Source organism: Stylophora pistillata, chromosome 4, assembly GCF_964205215.1.
Source record: "Stylophora pistillata chromosome 4, jaStyPist1.2, whole genome shotgun sequence".
Lineage (NCBI taxonomy): Eukaryota > Metazoa > Cnidaria > Anthozoa > Scleractinia > Pocilloporidae > Stylophora > Stylophora pistillata.
Window position 1 is genome coordinate 37963452 of NC_142522.1, and position 17777 is coordinate 37981228.

At 37.1% G+C, this 17777-nt stretch overlaps 1 protein-coding gene across 2 annotated transcripts; it reads right to left on the minus strand.

Annotated features, from left to right (window-relative positions):
* Positions 1 to 1091: 1091 nt before the first annotated feature.
* Positions 1092 to 17145, minus strand: LOC111325312 (U6 snRNA-associated Sm-like protein LSm6). 2 transcript variants are annotated; one of them, XM_022929121.2, is made up of 4 exons: positions 16987 to 17145; positions 10332 to 10402; positions 2993 to 3035; positions 1092 to 1277 (listed from the first exon to the last, which is right to left on the minus strand). In XM_022929121.2, exons 1-4 carry the CDS (start codon positions 17075 to 17077, stop codon positions 1240 to 1242), a joined length of 243 nt encoding a protein of 80 aa, XP_022784856.1. In that variant the 5' UTR covers positions 17078 to 17145; the 3' UTR covers positions 1092 to 1239. The 2 variants fall into 2 exon arrangements, with proteins under 2 accessions (XP_022784856.1, XP_088614341.1); XM_088758215.1 differs by lacking the exon at positions 2993 to 3035.
* Positions 17146 to 17777: the final 632 nt, after the last annotated feature.

Consider the following 17777-nt stretch of genomic DNA (forward strand, 5'->3'; position numbering starts at 1 on the left):
GCAGGCTTGGCTGCTAAGCCTAGGGACGTTTTAGATACGTTGGATCGGTCTACTTTCGGTGTAAATTCTTCTTGTATATTTGAGTCTGTTCCGTTACAATTAAAGACTTTGCGACACTACACAAGGCGGTGTCCCTTCTTGTATAAAAAAAATGTATTTGTGTTCCGTTCATAATATAATTGTACCTTTGAAGAATTCTTACTGTTTTCTTATACCCAGCTACATGTACGTGTAGATCCATTGAAGTGACTAGAAAGTCTTCCCCTTTCATTCATCCAAAGAAAACGGTTTGACGCTTCCAGTGAATAGCCCATTTCCGAATTACCCTTGGCCTCTCTTTCAAAACGAGGCCTAGTGCTCAACTATTCTTGTGAAACTTAATTTATTTTGCATGTGAATGAAAACTTATCATCATATGAAAGAGTGAGCACCAGAACTCGTTTTGAAAATGAGGCCAAGTGTAATTCGGAAATGGGCTATTGATGGGCTTTTTTACTTCCTGATCAGGTCCATTGTAAAGCAAACGGACTCCATGTTGAGAGTTTCATCGCTGTCTAATTATTGGGTCGCAGGAATGGGTTTGTAAGGGACCGCGCTATGTAACGCATTTTTCGCAAAACAATTCAGCATTTTCGTTTGACTCAGTAAAAGGTGTAAACCTGCATCATTTTTCCACTAACTTTGGGAAGAGGGCTGTAACCAGAAGCAAGCTGTAAATTTCAATCTTCCATTCATGCCGGCCTCAGTTTCATTCATTATCTAAGTTTAAGTTACACATTCATCTTTTAAACTGTTGACGGTAGTGGAATAGTCACTGAAAGCATTCAAAATAACTGTCGGAGTGACTTACTTCAATAGTCTGCGAATTTCAACCCAGTCAATAGCACAAGTGCTCGCTTAGCTATTCAGACAAAAGAAGAAAGCAAGGTATTCGATCAATCACGAGAGGTTGTTCTTGGTGAAGATTGACAGTTATGATAATGTCAGGAAAGACAGCTAATGTCTGCTCATACACAAATCAGAAGTTCACCAGACTTATGTTCTGTCGTAAAATGACCGTAGGAACAACAATAACATCAAGAACAACTCTCTGTTTCGTGACAAAGAAAAGTTTATTGACCTCTACACTGAAAAAAGTACAAAACAACGGCTATTTACAGGGACCTCTAAGCAGACTAACATCTTAACCGTTTGGAGGATCACGAGGTCTAATATTTTCCTATATCCACCTTCTTGTTTTCATCTTCTGCTCGTCTTTTGAGTACTGATGTACAACACTGAAAAAGGCACATAGAAGATCAGTAACGTAGCTAACTTTACCCTTTAACTTCCACGGGTGACCAAGGAAGACCTTCTCTTTACAACATCATTACAATATGAAGAAGAGAGGTGATGCGAATAAAGAAAAATTTCAATTAGGGGATCATTAGTTGATCCGGAACCAAATTCTCTGAACTAAGATTACATGAACTGTATGCATGGCAGGCAGTAAGGAGAATTACCAAAATAATGAAGGAGATCTTGGGAGTGGAAATCTTTAACATTGAAAAGTGACAGTTCACACTTAAACTAGCTGGTATCAATAAAGAACTACGAAAGCAGAATTTCTTTGCAAACCCTAACTGTATAGAAGAAGAACCAAAGCTAAATCATGTAGATAAAAGGCAAACACAGAGGATTCTTAGACCAAAATTTGGCAGAGAATGGAATCTAACATACAGTTATGGCTGGTTTAATTTCAATTTTCTTTTCATCCTTTTCAAAAAGGGCAGAGGGCTATTTCATTATTTTATTATCCAACTACACTTCGTAGAGTACAAATAACGCCATAGACGAGTACTAATATCACGCGGTATTTGTACTCTTAAGAGTACCGGTTAAACAGGTTTTCTCGCATCGCGCAAGCGAAGAATTGGATTGAAGTTTCGAAAAAAAAATGGCGGACAATTTGAATCACATTTTCTGGCAACGAAGTGTCGGAATGGCTGGCAAATATAGATATAAGTGTATTGGATAAATCGAACGAAGAAAAACAACTAGACGACAAGGAAATTTCTTCATTTATTAAAGAAAATAGAAACAGCAACACGACAACGCGCCAATTCCGTTCCGCTTCGTATAGTACTGTCACGCACTCCTCGTACTCCAAATATCTGCGAAATTCGCCCGCACTGAAATAACAATTTGGCGTGTTGAATAATAAACGACTCATTAAACGTTTTGTTGTGTAGTATCGCTGAGTATTTTTACTCGTTATTTGTATTTTGACTCACCGTACGGGCTCGTCAAAATACGGCACAACTCGTAAAACTGAATACTCAGCGATACTACGCAACAAAACGTCTAATAAGATACATATATATATACAAATTGGCATACAAAGCTTTGCTTTCATGTCCAAATTGAGCACTCTAACTAGGATGAGTCATTGCTCTGCAATTGCGCATGCTCGCTAGTGTACTCTAGTTTGAGCACTCTGGCATGGCTTAGACGATACCACAAAGGTTGGATCGTTTGGGGTGACCATATTGGTTCTCCTCCATCCTAGCATTAGCACTGCACTGATGAGGCCCAGAAGGCCGAAACAGTACTGTCTGCAGTTATATATATATATATATATATATATATATACAAATTATATATTTCATTATCCCTCTTTTGAGATTTTTACTTTCAAGAATAAAGAGTGTTCTTTAAAAAGACAAAAGACATATACTCCATTCACACCAGCAAGACATTTTAGGTAAACCAGGTCTAAATTAAATAAAAATCAGAAACAGAGAACTGCAAAATTGAATTTTCAACAGGTGTTCAGTAATGACTGTAGTCACTAACTTGTATTTTCAATGTGCTAAATCTGAAGTCGAGAAACATTGGTCTCAGCTGCTTCTAGCAACAAGAAAAAAATTTTAAACCAACTTTCAACAAAAAAGTTTCAAAACATGTTTAAGCTTTGGTGTGAATGGGGTGTTAGATCCTCCTAGCCTCATACCATTGTTTCCTCTCAAAAAGGCATCACCATATTTGTTTTTCAGCTGAAAATATAAATGTCAGTAGTTTAATTGGCATGTTGCATAAACAAAATATTGGTTAAATTTATAGAAGCAATTGCTCCCAGAAAATATCCATACCCACAATGTTTGTACAGTTTACCAAGAGAAATTCCAGAAAGCCTAATATTCCCTTGCTCAAAGAATTTCGTATCCTTTATTTTTAAAACTCCTTCTCCCTCCCTTTCTTTTACACTCAATTTAAACATTCATTATAGACAGTAATGATCTCAAAAGTTCTATAATTGTATGGAGATGGTTCACAATCATTTGATCAAATTACTACTTTTCACCCTTCCTACTGGCTCCAGAATAATAATTATGGGAAAACATGATTACAAATCATTCCACTTTCACAAGTCCTGATGAGCTGTCACTTTGAAGATTGAGATGAAGGGGGAATGCAAGATAACCCATACCTTCTGTTGTTCAAAAGCAGAGAAGGGGAAGAACACAAAGCAGGCATATGGATGCCAAAGGGTAAGTAAAAGAAAAGGAGTCTAAAGGCAAAACAAGGACAAGGACAAGGAGAGGAGAAGTGCATTGAACACATCCCCATTTAAAAATGTACTTCACCATTTTAAAATGTACTTGACATTTCAGGTATCTTAGTTCCTGAATGAGCCAATCAGATCTCAAATGCATTTTTAATGAGTTCTCTGGGAACTAAGTTCCTTTGTCAACCAATCAGATTTGGTTTGTAATATGGACTTTGCTCTTTAGGAACTAAGTTCCTCAACAAACCAATGACATGGAAGAATACATGACGTGACATTTCTAAATTAAGATTCGCCTGTTTAATTTATGTCAACACTAAATAGACCGGACAACAATGTTACACTTTGGAAATGAGTCGAATACACGATGGTCTACACGTCAACGAAAAGGAATCTGATACTACACAATTCTGTAAAAAATGCCACAGCTTTTTTGCCGCGCTTTTTACCAGCGCTAATACATATATCTTGTTCGTAGTTTTGTTGTGTAGTATCGCTGATTATTATTACAAGTTGTGCCGTAGTTTGACGAGCCCGTAGGGCGTGTGAAAATACAAATAACGAGTAAAATTTTTACTCAGCGATACTATACAACAAAACGTCTAATAGGTTATTTATTATCCAACACGCCAAACTGTTATATATATGTTGTTCAGTGCGGGTGAATTTCGCGGATATTTATTTACGGGGAGTGCGTGACAGAAGTATGCGAAGCAGTACCAAACTGGCGCGTTGTTTTGTTGCTGTTTCTATTTTCTTCGATGAATTAAAGGAAGAAATTTCCCAGACGTCGAGCTGTTCTTCTTCATTTGATTCATCTAGTAAACTTAGATCTATATTTGCCAGCCATTCTGACTCTTCGTCGTAGGATGTATGATTCAAACTGGCTGCCGTTTTGTTTTTCGTCATTTAACTACAAATCACCGTCATTTAACTACAAATTCTCCGCTTGCGCGATGCGAGAAAATCTGTTTAACCGATACTCTAGAGTACAAATACCGCGTGACATTTGTACTCAACCAATCGTTTCGTAACATTTTCAACGCTGTAGTGTATGTATAAAGGGCAGAAATTTCCTCTCCGACGCTTCAAATGCGTTGTTTATTTTGTTTCGGAAAAGTATTTCGCTACGCTTCAATGATCTCGTCTCGGATTGGTGAAAAAATGACAGGTGTATTCATGCGTAGAAATGAACTTACACTTGCGAAACGAGATGTAATCGGCGTTCAGTTTCTTGTTTTCCTCTTCTCTCTCGTGAGTTGAAAAAATCCATTCCCAAAGAAAAATTAGGCAGATCTCCATCGGCGTATTCGCTTGTTGCCATGTCTAGTTTAACTTTTTTACGGAAGTTTTTCCCGGTTAATTTTTAATGAAAAATGCTGAAGTCACTCGCGCGAAAAAAAATTGTCCCGAGGGATTTGACGTCACCAGCGTGAATCAGTGGGAAGCACGCTCGCGCAATTGAGTTTGATTGCACGACTCTTAGAAGCTATGTTGTAATAAGCAACATAAACCGGTCTAAAAACTTATCGCAAGAGCAACATTGCCGGGGGAGACTGTTTTGACTTGTGTACATCACCATTTCAAAACGTACTTGACATTAAAGGTATCTTAGTTTCAGAATGAGCCATTCAGATCTCAAATACATTTTTCATGAGGTCTTTGGGAACTAAGTTCCTGTGTCAACCAATCATATTTGGTTTGTAGTATCAACTTTGTTCTTTAGGAACTAAGTTCCTCAACAAACCAATGACATGGAAGAATGTATGACATGTCATTTCTAAATTAAGGTTTGCCTGTTTTATTCATGTCAACACTAAATAACACAGACAACAAATTGAATTTATAACATGGCAGAGCCGCGCAATCAAACTCAGTATCTGTAAGCGTGCTCCAGATCTCGATAGCACACGCTGTTGGCGCCTGCAAATGGCTTCGCCAGAATTTTTTTTTTTTCGCGCGAGCGGCAAATTTGTGAACACGGTGAAAAATATTATACTTCGCGACAATAATGGATAAAAATAGAGACTCGGCCCACCAATCCCAAAACGAAGACAATTTTGCGACCTTTTCCCTTTGGCTAGAATTCTTAACCGAGGCAGAAAAAGAGAAAAACAACGGGAAACGAGACTCGGCATCAGCGCTGTCACGATTCGCTTCACTGAACAAACACTTCTAAGATAGTGTTGTCCGTTATTCGTGTCGGATTTCGGATGCAAAATTTCACCGGCTACGTTATAAAACAATTGGTTCATGCTTTTAGCTGTGCACTATCGACTTATGGAGCACTTGGGTTTTTCTTCCCAAGGATTTCAGTCCTCAGAAAAATAGTTATCTCCACCCATCTTCGCTTAGCTTCATCTCGGGTAAGATGTCTAAAAGAGATGTTGCCTCATTTCGCGCCATGAAGTAAATTTTGGCGGGGAATAGACCGTGACCGCTGTTCTTTTTCGTGTTTCCCAAAACACATTCCCAACGGATTCAGCCGTGTCTTGCGACATTCAAAACGCATTTATCACTCCACCGAGCCACCAAATGACATTGGTTGGACAAGATTGAATGTGGTTCGCGAAAAAGATACCTGCGCAACTATCTTGCGAAATATATCGATCGTACGCGATCAATTTCGCAGGAACTCCTAACCTCACCTGGATCTTTTTCCAATCTCAAGTCAGGTAACCGCTAGCTGATTGGCCAAACTGGTAACTAATTTCTACCAATTCTATTCGTGTTCCCACGGAGACTGTTCGTCGCTACACTGCTGCAGCAGTAGAATTTTTTTCGGTACGTTTGCACGAAGCATTTGCAGCTTCCTCAGATTACATTCTCCTTAATTAATGTGAACTAGGTAATAACATATAAAGGCAAATCACGTATGATATCATGTTGTTAATGAGTGTTACGCGGTTTAATATTTTAGAGGACAGTTAGTTCGGCGAATAGACTGAACTCAGGGTTGTCGTAACAGCAACAAGAAGATTTAGTCCAGAATAGGAACGTAGTTTCCACGTGGTAAACTCTTCAATAGCACGTAACTCGATAAACTGACACGCCCTCCGCCAACTTCACACGACTTGAAAAATTCACGCAGCCTCCGCCAACATCAATCAACCTAAAAGAAATACTCACGAACTCCGCCAAACTCGACAATTCAGTGCCTCGTCACACTTGACTGATCACGTCTGATACCCAATTCTCTTCGCTTGTGAAAACCAGCGAAAATCTAGGCTTAGTCTCGCTTACTTATCTACTTACACGATGAAATTCTAAAACTTTCAAAAAAGATCTAATTACAGGAAGATTACAAAATATACCCTTTTTAGAAAAGCTTACGTAATACATCAAAATAAACGAGCTTGAAGAGAATTGGGTATCAGACGTGATCAGTCAAGTGTGACGAGGCACTGAATTGTCGAGTTTGGCGGAGTTCGTGAGTATTTCTTTTAGGTTGATTGATGTTGGCGGAGGCTGCGTGAATTTTTCAAGTCGTGTGAAGTTGGCGGAGGGCGTGTCAGTTTATCGAGTTACGTGCTATTGAAGAGTTTACCACGTGGAAACTACGTTCCTATTCTGGACTAAATCTTCTTGTTGCTGTTACGACAACCCTGAGTTCAGTCTATTCGCCGAACTAACTGTCCTCTAAAATATTAAACCGCGTAACACTCATTAACAACATGATATCATACGTGATTTGCCTTTATATGTTATTACCTAGTTCACATTAATTAAGGAGAATGTAATCTGAGGAAGCTGCAAATGCTTCGTGCAAACGTACCGAAAAAAATTCTACTGCTGCAGCAGTGTAGCGACGAACAGTCTCCGTGGGAACACGAATAGAATTGGTAGAAATTAGTTACCAGTTTGGCCAATCAGCTAGCGGTTACCTGACTTGAGATTGGAAAAAGATCCAGGTGAGGTTAGGAGTTCCTGCGAAATTGATCGCGTACGATCGATATATTTCGCAAGATAGTTGCGCAGGTATCTTTTTCGCGAACCACATTCAATCTTGTCCAACCAATGTCATTTGGTGGCTCGGTGGAGTGATAAATGCGTTTTGAATGTCGCAAGACACGGCTGAATCCGTTGGGAATGTGTTTTGGGAAACACGAAAAAGAACAGCGGTCACGGTCTATTCCCCGCCAAAATTTACTTCATGGCGCGAAATGAGGCAACATCTCTTTTAGACATCTTACCCGAGATGAAGCTAAGCGAAGATGGGTGGAGATAACTATTTTTCTGAGGACTGAAATCCTTGGGAAGAAAAACCCAAGTGCTCCATAAGTCGATAGTGCACAGCTAAAAGCATGAACCAATTGTTTTATAACGTAGCCGGTGAAATTTTGCATCCGAAATCCGACACGAATAACGGACAACACTATCTTAGAAGTGTTTGTTCAGTGAAGCGAATCGTGACAGCGCTGATGCCGAGTCTCGTTTCCCGTTGTTTTTCTCTTTTTCTGCCTCGGTTAAGAATTCTAGCCAAAGGGAAAAGGTCGCAAAATTGTCTTCGTTTTGGGATTGGTGGGCCGAGTCTCTATTTTTATCCATTATTGTCGCGAAGTATAATATTTTTCACCGTGTTCACAAATTTGCCGCTCGCGCGAAAAAAAAAAAATTCTGGCGAAGCCATTTGCAGGCGCCAACAGCGTGTGCTATCGAGATCTGGAGCACGCTTACAGATACTGAGTTTGATTGCGCGGCTCTGCCATGTTATAAATTCAATTTGTTGTCTGTGTTATTTAGTGTTGACATGAATAAAACAGGCAAACCTTAATTTAGAAATGACATGTCATACATTCTTCCATGTCATTGGTTTGTTGAGGAACTTAGTTCCTAAAGAACAAAGTTGATACTACAAACCAAATATGATTGGTTGACACAGGAACTTAGTTCCCAAAGACCTCATGAAAAATGTATTTGAGATCTGAATGGCTCATTCTGAAACTAAGATACCTTTAATGTCAAGTACGTTTTGAAATGGTGATGTACACAAGTCAAAACAGTCTCCCCCGGCAATGTTGCTCTTGCGATAAGTTTTTAGACCGGTTTATGTTGCTTATTACAACATAGCTTCTAAGAGTCGTGCAATCAAACTCAATTGCGCGAGCGTGCTTCCCACTGATTCACGCTGGTGACGTCAAATCCCTCGGGACAATTTTTTTTCGCGCGAGTGACTTCAGCATTTTTCATTAAAAATTAACCGGGAAAAACTTCCGTAAAAAAGTTAAACTAGACATGGCAACAAGCGAATACGCCGATGGAGATCTGCCTAATTTTTCTTTGGGAATGGATTTTTTCAACTCACGAGAGAGAAGAGGAAAACAAGAAACTGAACGCCGATTACATCTCGTTTCGCAAGTGTAAGTTCATTTCTACGCATGAATACACCTGTCATTTTTTCACCAATCCGAGACGAGATCATTGAAGCGTAGCGAAATACTTTTCCGAAACAAAATAAACAACGCATTTGAAGCGTCGGAGAGGAAATTTCTGCCCTTTATACATACACTACAGCGTTGAAAATGTTACGAAACGATTGGTTGAGTACAAATGTCACGCGGTATTTGTACTCTAGAGTATCGGTTAAACAGATTTTCTCGCATCGCGCAAGCGGAGAATTTGTAGTTAAATGACGGTGATTTGTAGTTAAATGACGAAAAACAAAACGGCAGCCAGTTTGAATCATACATCCTACGACGAAGAGTCAGAATGGCTGGCAAATATAGATCTAAGTTTACTAGATGAATCAAATGAAGAAGAACAGCTCGACGTCCGGGAAATTTCTTCCTTTAATTCATCGAAGAAAATAGAAACAGCAACAAAACAACGCGCCAGTTTGGTACTGCTTCGCATACTTCTGTCACGCACTCCCCGTAAATAAATATCCGCGAAATTCACCCGCACTGAACAACATATATATAACAGTTTGGCGTGTTGGATAATAAATAACCTATTAGACGTTTTGTTGTATAGTATCGCTGAGTAAAAATTTTACTCGTTATTTGTATTTTCACACGCCCTACGGGCTCGTCAAACTACGGCACAACTTGTAATAATAATCAGCGATACTACACAACAAAACTACTAACAAGATATATGTATTAGCGCTGGTAAAAAGCGCGGCAAAAAAGCTGTGGCATTTTTTACAGAATTGTGTAGTATCAGATGCCTTTTCGTTGACGTGTAGACCATCGTGTATTCGACTCATTTCCAAAGTGTAACATTGTTGTCCGGTCTATTTAGTGTTGACATAAATTAAACAGGCGAATCTTAATTTAGAAATGTCACGTCATGTATTCTTCCATGTCATTGGTTTGTTGAGGAACTTAGTTCCTAAAGAGCAAAGTCCATATTACAAACCAAATCTAATTGGTTGACACAGGAACTTAGTTCCCAGAGAACTCATTAAAAATGCATTTGAGATCTGATTGGCTCATTCAGGAACTAAGATACCTGAAATGTCAAGTACATTTTAAAATGGTGAAGTACATTTTTAAATGGGGATGTGTTATTGATAATAGTCAATGACTAGTATTTTGAACTAATGAAAGGAGACAGGTATGAAGTTGGGGCAAGGGGGAGAAAATGTGCTACTTTTTGAAAAGACTGACCAGTCCTCCAATCAAAAACAGACTAAAATGGTTGAATACAGAGCTTTGTAGATTCTTGTGTAGACTATTTAGCTTGAGAAAAACAGTTTTGTCACAAACTGTTACAATCTTGACTACATGAACAACAACTTTTTTGAAGAATAACTTGCATGTGTAAATGAAACTCTGCCAACCTGTCCATTAGCATATTCTTCTGTTTGTTCTAGAGCAATATTCATGTAACCATCCAGGCAAGCAAGCACTCCTGCAAGAAATCATGGAGAGCTGTTTTTAATATGTACTACCTATCTGCAAACATACAGGCATCCCAGCCATTTTTTGAGCCATTTGATAGGAACTAACGACTGTGCAAGTTCTAAATATAGGAAAATATATTAATAACATTTTTCTCCAAAAATATAGGTACTTCATAGGAGCCAAAAAAGCTTTTAAGAGTAAGTGCCTCTAAAAATCCCGCTACCAATGGCCAGAGTGGAAGTTTTTTTTTTGCTCATATTTTGCCCATCCATAGGCAATGGTGAGAAACTAAACGTGATTTAGTTTGTTTTGAGAAAGGCCACTTCAATTTGGAGAAAATTAAAAAAAATCTAGATATTTGCCTTTGGGGACTTCACAACAGCCAAAATTTAAGACAGAATGGGCCGTTCTCAAAATTTGTCTTGCATGCAAAAGGGAAGAAAGAGAGATAAAGTATTTTCCGATGCATCACTTCGCTAAGGGTTTTACTTCTAGTTTGGTGGTAAATATTCAACTTAGCAGTAATCTGAACAGTGAACAATAATATTTTAGAACTGCTTTAATCTTAACCGAAAGAAATTTATATTTTAGCTGAAAGTCGGAATTACAATTTTAGGCATCTGCTACACCTTGGTTTACCCTGACTGAGACTCAAGCCATGAGGTCTTTAAAACATTGTACTAAAACATATGCAAAAACTGGTTTGGGTAGTTCAGTTTGTGCGTAACACAAACTCTTCAAAGTTGAACTCAATTTGGTTGAAATATGAAACCTAAGTAGCAGTTTGTTGGTATTTACTACCACAGGAGGCCCGTTATTATATTGTTAACATCAATTTTATTATTTATTTTTATTGGCTTTGCCAAGTACTGGTAATAGGAAATAGTGAGTGAATATTCATATGAGAGAGTTCACCGATAATTAGCTTTTGTCTGCAAAAATGCAAAAAAGTGCATTAAAAATATAAATGTAATATTCGACAGTCGTCCTTTTTCAATTAATTTCATAGGAAATATAGGAGGATTTCATGAAATATCTATCTTAGGCTCTTTCTAGGATCCTATACAAATTATAGGACATACAGGATAAATAGGAGGTCTGGGATGACTCAACATAAAAATTTTAATTTAATTAAATAGCATGCTACATAGGGAGACAGTAAATATTAAGTTAAAATAAGTATACCACCATAAAATAACAGAGATGAATAACATTCATGGATATCACAAACTTTTCTAAAGTCATATGTAAAACCCATAAACATTACACTATGTAGTGAAATTTTGGAAAAAATAATAGAAAAGCTATACAATTTTCTGCCAAGCTTAATTCATATCAAGTATCCTTGTGTGACACTAAAAAATCCAAAATCCAAAATCACAAGCATTAGGGCTATTATAATGGTAATTGCCGTTTTATACCTCCAAAAGTCAAGACATCTTAAGCCTTCACCTTTTTGAAAGGTTTCAAGTGTGGTGGGGTTCAGCAACTTAAAGATAGAGCTATTCCTAATTTTGAGTTGTTGAAATATGCCTATAAAGCTGAAAGCTATGTAAAATATGATTTAATGGTGTGACATTTTGTTCCCTAAGCATTCACTTATAATAAGTGGTTTGGATGAATGTTTGGAAGTCCACAGTGGATAACTAATTAGTTAAGTATTGAAACAAGACATCAGATGTTTTTGCTTCTTCATGGCCACTATGTTGGTGCCCCTTGGATGGGCACTGACATAGCGTCCCCATACTGAGCTCTACAAAGTTATGTCAAACATTTTGGCAAATAACTGAGCAGCATAAAACCCTACACACCTGAAACTTGGGGAAATCGTATATATATATATATATATACCCTTATTCTATAATAGCTCCCCCCTTGGCATCAGACATTCAATTGTATTTTAGATTTCAATTGCAGGACAGTGGAAGCCACCAACAGATATTAAGCTAATCGTAGGCTCCTTGGAACTACCACATGGCATGTCTTAATAACTCAATTAAGTGAAGAGGACTTTAATCCTTTGCCATCACCTTCCAGTATTGTGACATGACCTTAAAGGACCACTTGATTATTAACTACTGAATGACTGAGAGTGAGGTTGTTATGGGAAAATCTCGAACTGAGGCCTTGCTGTATTGAACGAGTGATAGTGAGACCAATATGGCTAAGCAGAGATTAGAGATTTTCCTGTAACATCTAAATGGTCAAGGTTATGAAGTTATTTATTGCATTGCTTTTAAATGGAAGAAATGAAAAATTTACTAAAGCTGATTAGTTGACAATTTACAAAAAGCAATGCACACATTTACCTATTCATTCATCAACTCAAACCCATTGTGCCAGTAAAACTAGGCTAAATCAGTGAGCTACACCACTCAGTATTACATATTCTATAAAAAACACATCTATTATCTCATTCATAGCCTTGAAAAAGTATTTCACCAAAGAGAAAACGCAATTAGATGAGAGAAATTTTGTCTGACTTTCAAGGCAAAACATCAACTGGAACTCATACAGAATGGACAGAAGAGTGCTTCAAAATAGTCCAAATGGCTATGGGGTCTTGGGATAAGAAGAAGCAAATGCTTCTTAATGGACTGTTCAGAACATTTCAGTCTGTGCATTCTCTTTTTACATCATATCTGTGGGAGGTCGAGGGTTCAAGGCCCTGCCGGACCAATACTCATGGTCTTAAAATAAGTGAGGAGAATTTGCTACCTTTCTATAATTGAGAAATGGATAGATATTCTAGTCTTCTCGGATAAGGACAAATAAACCGGAGGCCCCATCTCCTGCAGGATTAGGGGGGTAGGAGATGTTAATTCCCACGCATGAGGTTACTGTGTGGTGGATGTCCTCCCCTGGGTTGGATGGGTGGGTGTTGGCCCTGAAAAGCCCCTATGGGGAGTGGTCAATTAACCTATGTATGTATGTATGTATGTATGTATCTTCATCTTTTGGGAGACTAATGGATGAACTTTACAAGCCTTTTAAAGACCTAATACTACATGTACTCAGAAATATTGCTGCCAACAGAAACTGCATGACTGTTTGCATCTGATGTTAATGGTTGGTGTAATAGCTCAAGCCTGTGTAATAGAGCGGGAATTTATCGAAGAGAACTATCAAACTAGCTGGGACAAAATTTAGTATTTGGGCAGTTGCTATGACTTCATGGAATACGATAAACTATAAGATTTTTTGTGATATTCTGCTTAGGATGCATGACTGATCTATCAATGCATGACTGATCTATCAATGCATGACTGATCTATCAATGCCTGAGTGATCTATCAATGCCTGAGTGATCTATCAATGCATGACTGATCTATCAATGCATGACTGATCTTACTAGCAATTTAAGCTTTGTATATGAGACAGTCAACTTTGATTGTTCTTCTCTTGCGCCTGTCAAGGTTTAGTAAGTCAAAACACAACCTAAATGTATTTACAATAATGTATGGACGAAACATTTTGTTGAAGTGTTATCATGACACTGACAGCTTTCTCATACATGTGTTAACATTTTCTTATATTAGATGTGAGATTGGATGTATTCTTGTTTGTTTGCCTTATCCTTTCCAGCTCAATCTCAAATTTTAAGGCAATTTAAAACTAACTTTGCTTTTCTTCAAAATTTTGAAATGCCTGTTATTTGAGTTTCCTCTCTCAGACTCTTAATCAGCCTTCAACACTTTCATGCATTATAACTTTTGAAAAAAAGAAGAGAGCCACTGTAGTACTTGTGTGACCTTTTGTGCTCTTCCTGATTTGCCTTTAAGTTTATAATCTTTCATCAGCTTGTAGTCAATTACTGCAGCTGTACAATGCTTGCTCTGATCTTACTTTTAACCAATCAGAACATGTAATTTATCCGCCACAAACCAAAGCCAAATAACAATAACTTTAGAGGTCTTTGTTGGGGTAATAAAAGTAAAAATATGCCCATATAAATAAAAACATACAAAAGATGAGATTTCAGAACAATGTTTATTTCAAAGTCAGATAAATTAATGACGATAAAAATTAACGGTAAAACACGATGTTTCGACCATGCTTAGGTCATTGTCAAGTGAATGGAATGAAATACAGTAAATATGTGTATATGTACACATAAGAAATATAAAAAATTTTTGCAGGCGTAAACAAACAATAAAACTACAAAGAAAGTGCTAGTAAAAAGCTAATTAAAAACCTTAGCACGAATTGAATCAGACTGTACATTGAGAGCAGGTCTTAGCTTATGAATAAAAAACATCTCATAGACGAGACAGACAAATTTGTTCGTGCACTTCATTAAGGTGCTAAAGTTCTTTGTAAGATCCTTTGGAGTCAAAGAATGTTTGTCACGAGAATGTTTGCCAATTGATGAAGAGGAGTTTTTATGTTCTTCAATACGTTGGTGTAGATAACGGCGTGTGATAAATTAATGATGACGATGGCCAAACTAATGCTAAATTAAACTTAATTTGTACCCAAGCAAGTAACTGACTGTGTGTAAAAAATCTGGCTAATAAGTACACACTGCAACCAGGAGCAAAATAGCACACAAGGTATTTGTGTAACATTATAGGTCAAATTCAATTAAATCTGCAAAACCAATGGTGCAGCACAAAAGTTTGGAGGATGATGGCCAAACTAATGCTGAAAATGTAATTTGTACCCAAGCAAGTAACTGACTGTGTGTAAAAAATCTAACTAATAAATGCACACTGCAGCCAGGAGCAAAATAGTACACAAGGTAATTGTGTAACATTATAGGTCAAATTCAATGAAATCTGCAAAACCAATGGCCGAGCAAATATTTTGGAGGATGATAGCCAAACTAATGCTGAAAACTTAATTTGTACCCAAACAAGTAGCTAGGTGTAAAAAATCTGCCTAAGAAATTCAAACTGAAGAACCAGGAGCGAAATAGCACACAAGGTATTTGTGCAACATACAAAGGTCAAATCCAGTGAAATCTGCAAAACCTCATATAAGCTGTCAAATGTGTAAAATACAGCCAAACGACAGCAAAACAGATCATAGGCAGCCCAAGCTCAGTTTGAGAGGTTAATCATAATCCATGTGGTTTCATATTGCGTAATTTAAAATGGCCGTGAATATAAAGGATTTATATGGGATTTCAGGCAAATGGTTCAAGTTGATAAATACTCGCTAGAATTATCAATAAAATACAGCTTACTGTATCTACTTTGCTTGTTTTTACTCTCTGTGTGGTTATTTTCCCGATCCATTGCAATTTAAGCAAGTTTCCAACTGTTAGAGAAAGGACTCCTTTCTCTTACATTTGGAAACTTGGGGTTAAAGGAAATTGCTTAAATCGTAATCCTTTCTTTAACAGTTGGAAACTCGGGGTTAATAAAGGAAATCGCAATGGATCAGGGAAAATAACTACACAGAAAGTAAAAACAAGCAAAGTAGATATGGTAAACTGTATTTTATTGATAATTCTAGTGAGTATTTATCACCTTGAACTGTTTACCTGAAATCCCATACAAATCCTTTATATTCACAGTCATTTTAAATTATGCAATATGAAACCACATGTATTATGATTAACCTCTCATACTGAGCTTGAGCCGCCTGTGAACAGACATGTGAAAATCAACCTGAAGACAGGTATTTAAATTGTTTACGCTGAACAACAAACTAATTCCATATCAACTGTTGTGATTGTTGTCATCATCAGTTTTAAGATCGACTTTCAATTTTGAAGTCTGTTTCTTTTCAGTTGAGTATTAATCTGCAAGCAAGCAAATTTTAGCCATACTCATCTAAGTAATTTGCTAAACAGTGGTTTTAGGGGATAAAAGATATAGATCTAGGATTCAAACTGTCTTAAAATGACCAACCTCTTGTTTTCAAGAGTGTTTTTTGACATGCAAAGGCATTAGTCACCTCTCTCCTATTTAGCTTAATGATAAACTTATTGCAACACAAAGATGTTGAGCTGTCTCTAATTAATATTTAATTTCAGTGTAATTTTCTGTGTTTGAGGCAAGAATCTGAAATATTTGAGTTTCTTCTTTAAGGAATTCTAAACATTGGGGGGAGTACCGCAGTTCCTTCCTCGAGTACCAGATTTCTTCTCCTCAGAATTATGATTCTTCTCTGGGGATGAAGAATCTTAACTTATAAATTGTTCACTGAAGAGACATGCATGAATATTTCAGAGAGTTTCACTTCTGTTCAAAAGAATTGAACCTTGTAGTGATACTAAAATAAGAAAGCTATTTAAATTGACAATAACATACATGTAGCAAACAGAATTGCAGCTTGCCTTATTTTTTCTCCAGTTATTTTTTGGCCATGGCTCGATTGATTAAAATCTGACCTGTTCTATTTCATTATGAAATAGTACAGGTCCGATTTAAATGCATAAAAGTGAGCCAAGTTATTAAAAGTATATAGGATAAACCGTACATTTATTTCAAGTGAATAGGATAACGTCGATACAAGTGATATATCATAACATATCATAAAAAGGTCTATTTTTTTCTTATCTGAACGTTGTTATAATACAATTTGTAGATTTTATACATCATAAAACAGTTCATTGTGCAACTTATGATAAATCTCGTTTACCTCGGTAATCGACGCCATTATTGAGCTTCACCACGACAGGACGGCCTATGATTTGCTTCAAAAAGTCACTTGGAGTTTGTTTGCGACTCATGTTTGATTTGCTTGAGCCACTTCTTCCAAGATGGCGGATGCAAGGAACTCGACCCAGTATTTCTCGCTAATCCGATGAGGTTGGAAAATTAGTAATGGTGGCTTAATCAAAATAAAATCAAGGACGGAAGAATATTTCTTCTTACTTTTCCAACTCTCAGCTCTTGTATTAAGTTATATATATTTTTTCCGTCCCTTAAACTGGCTGGTTTCATTTATTTACGCTTTAATTTTTCCAAAGGATTGCAGAAACCTAATAAAGCTGATAAAGTGGGCGAAGTCAGGGAGCAGCAGCATAGCAGAGAGGTTCTAATATTATCTGCTGCAGGTACAGTGGACAATTAAACTACTTATTAACATAAGGTTATGGATTTGCACAGACTTGTAGCTACTCACCCGGGTAATCTTGGTTGTAAGAGCAAATGCTCTCATGCTCAACAAATAAAGTAAATATTTTTTATTTTTATTTGAGTTTGCATTTATTACACCTCTCCTATATACGCCTCTATACTACCTATTAGACAATTTTGTAACTATGTTTTTTAATATTATCTAATTACTTTTATTCTATTATTTAGCTACTGAACACTTTACTAATGCCTTTGTTGCATTCTTAAATCCTGGAAATGGGAAGTACCGAGAGCATTTATTCTTGTAACCAAGATTACTCGGGTGTGCATTAAATGCGAGGTAACTACAGA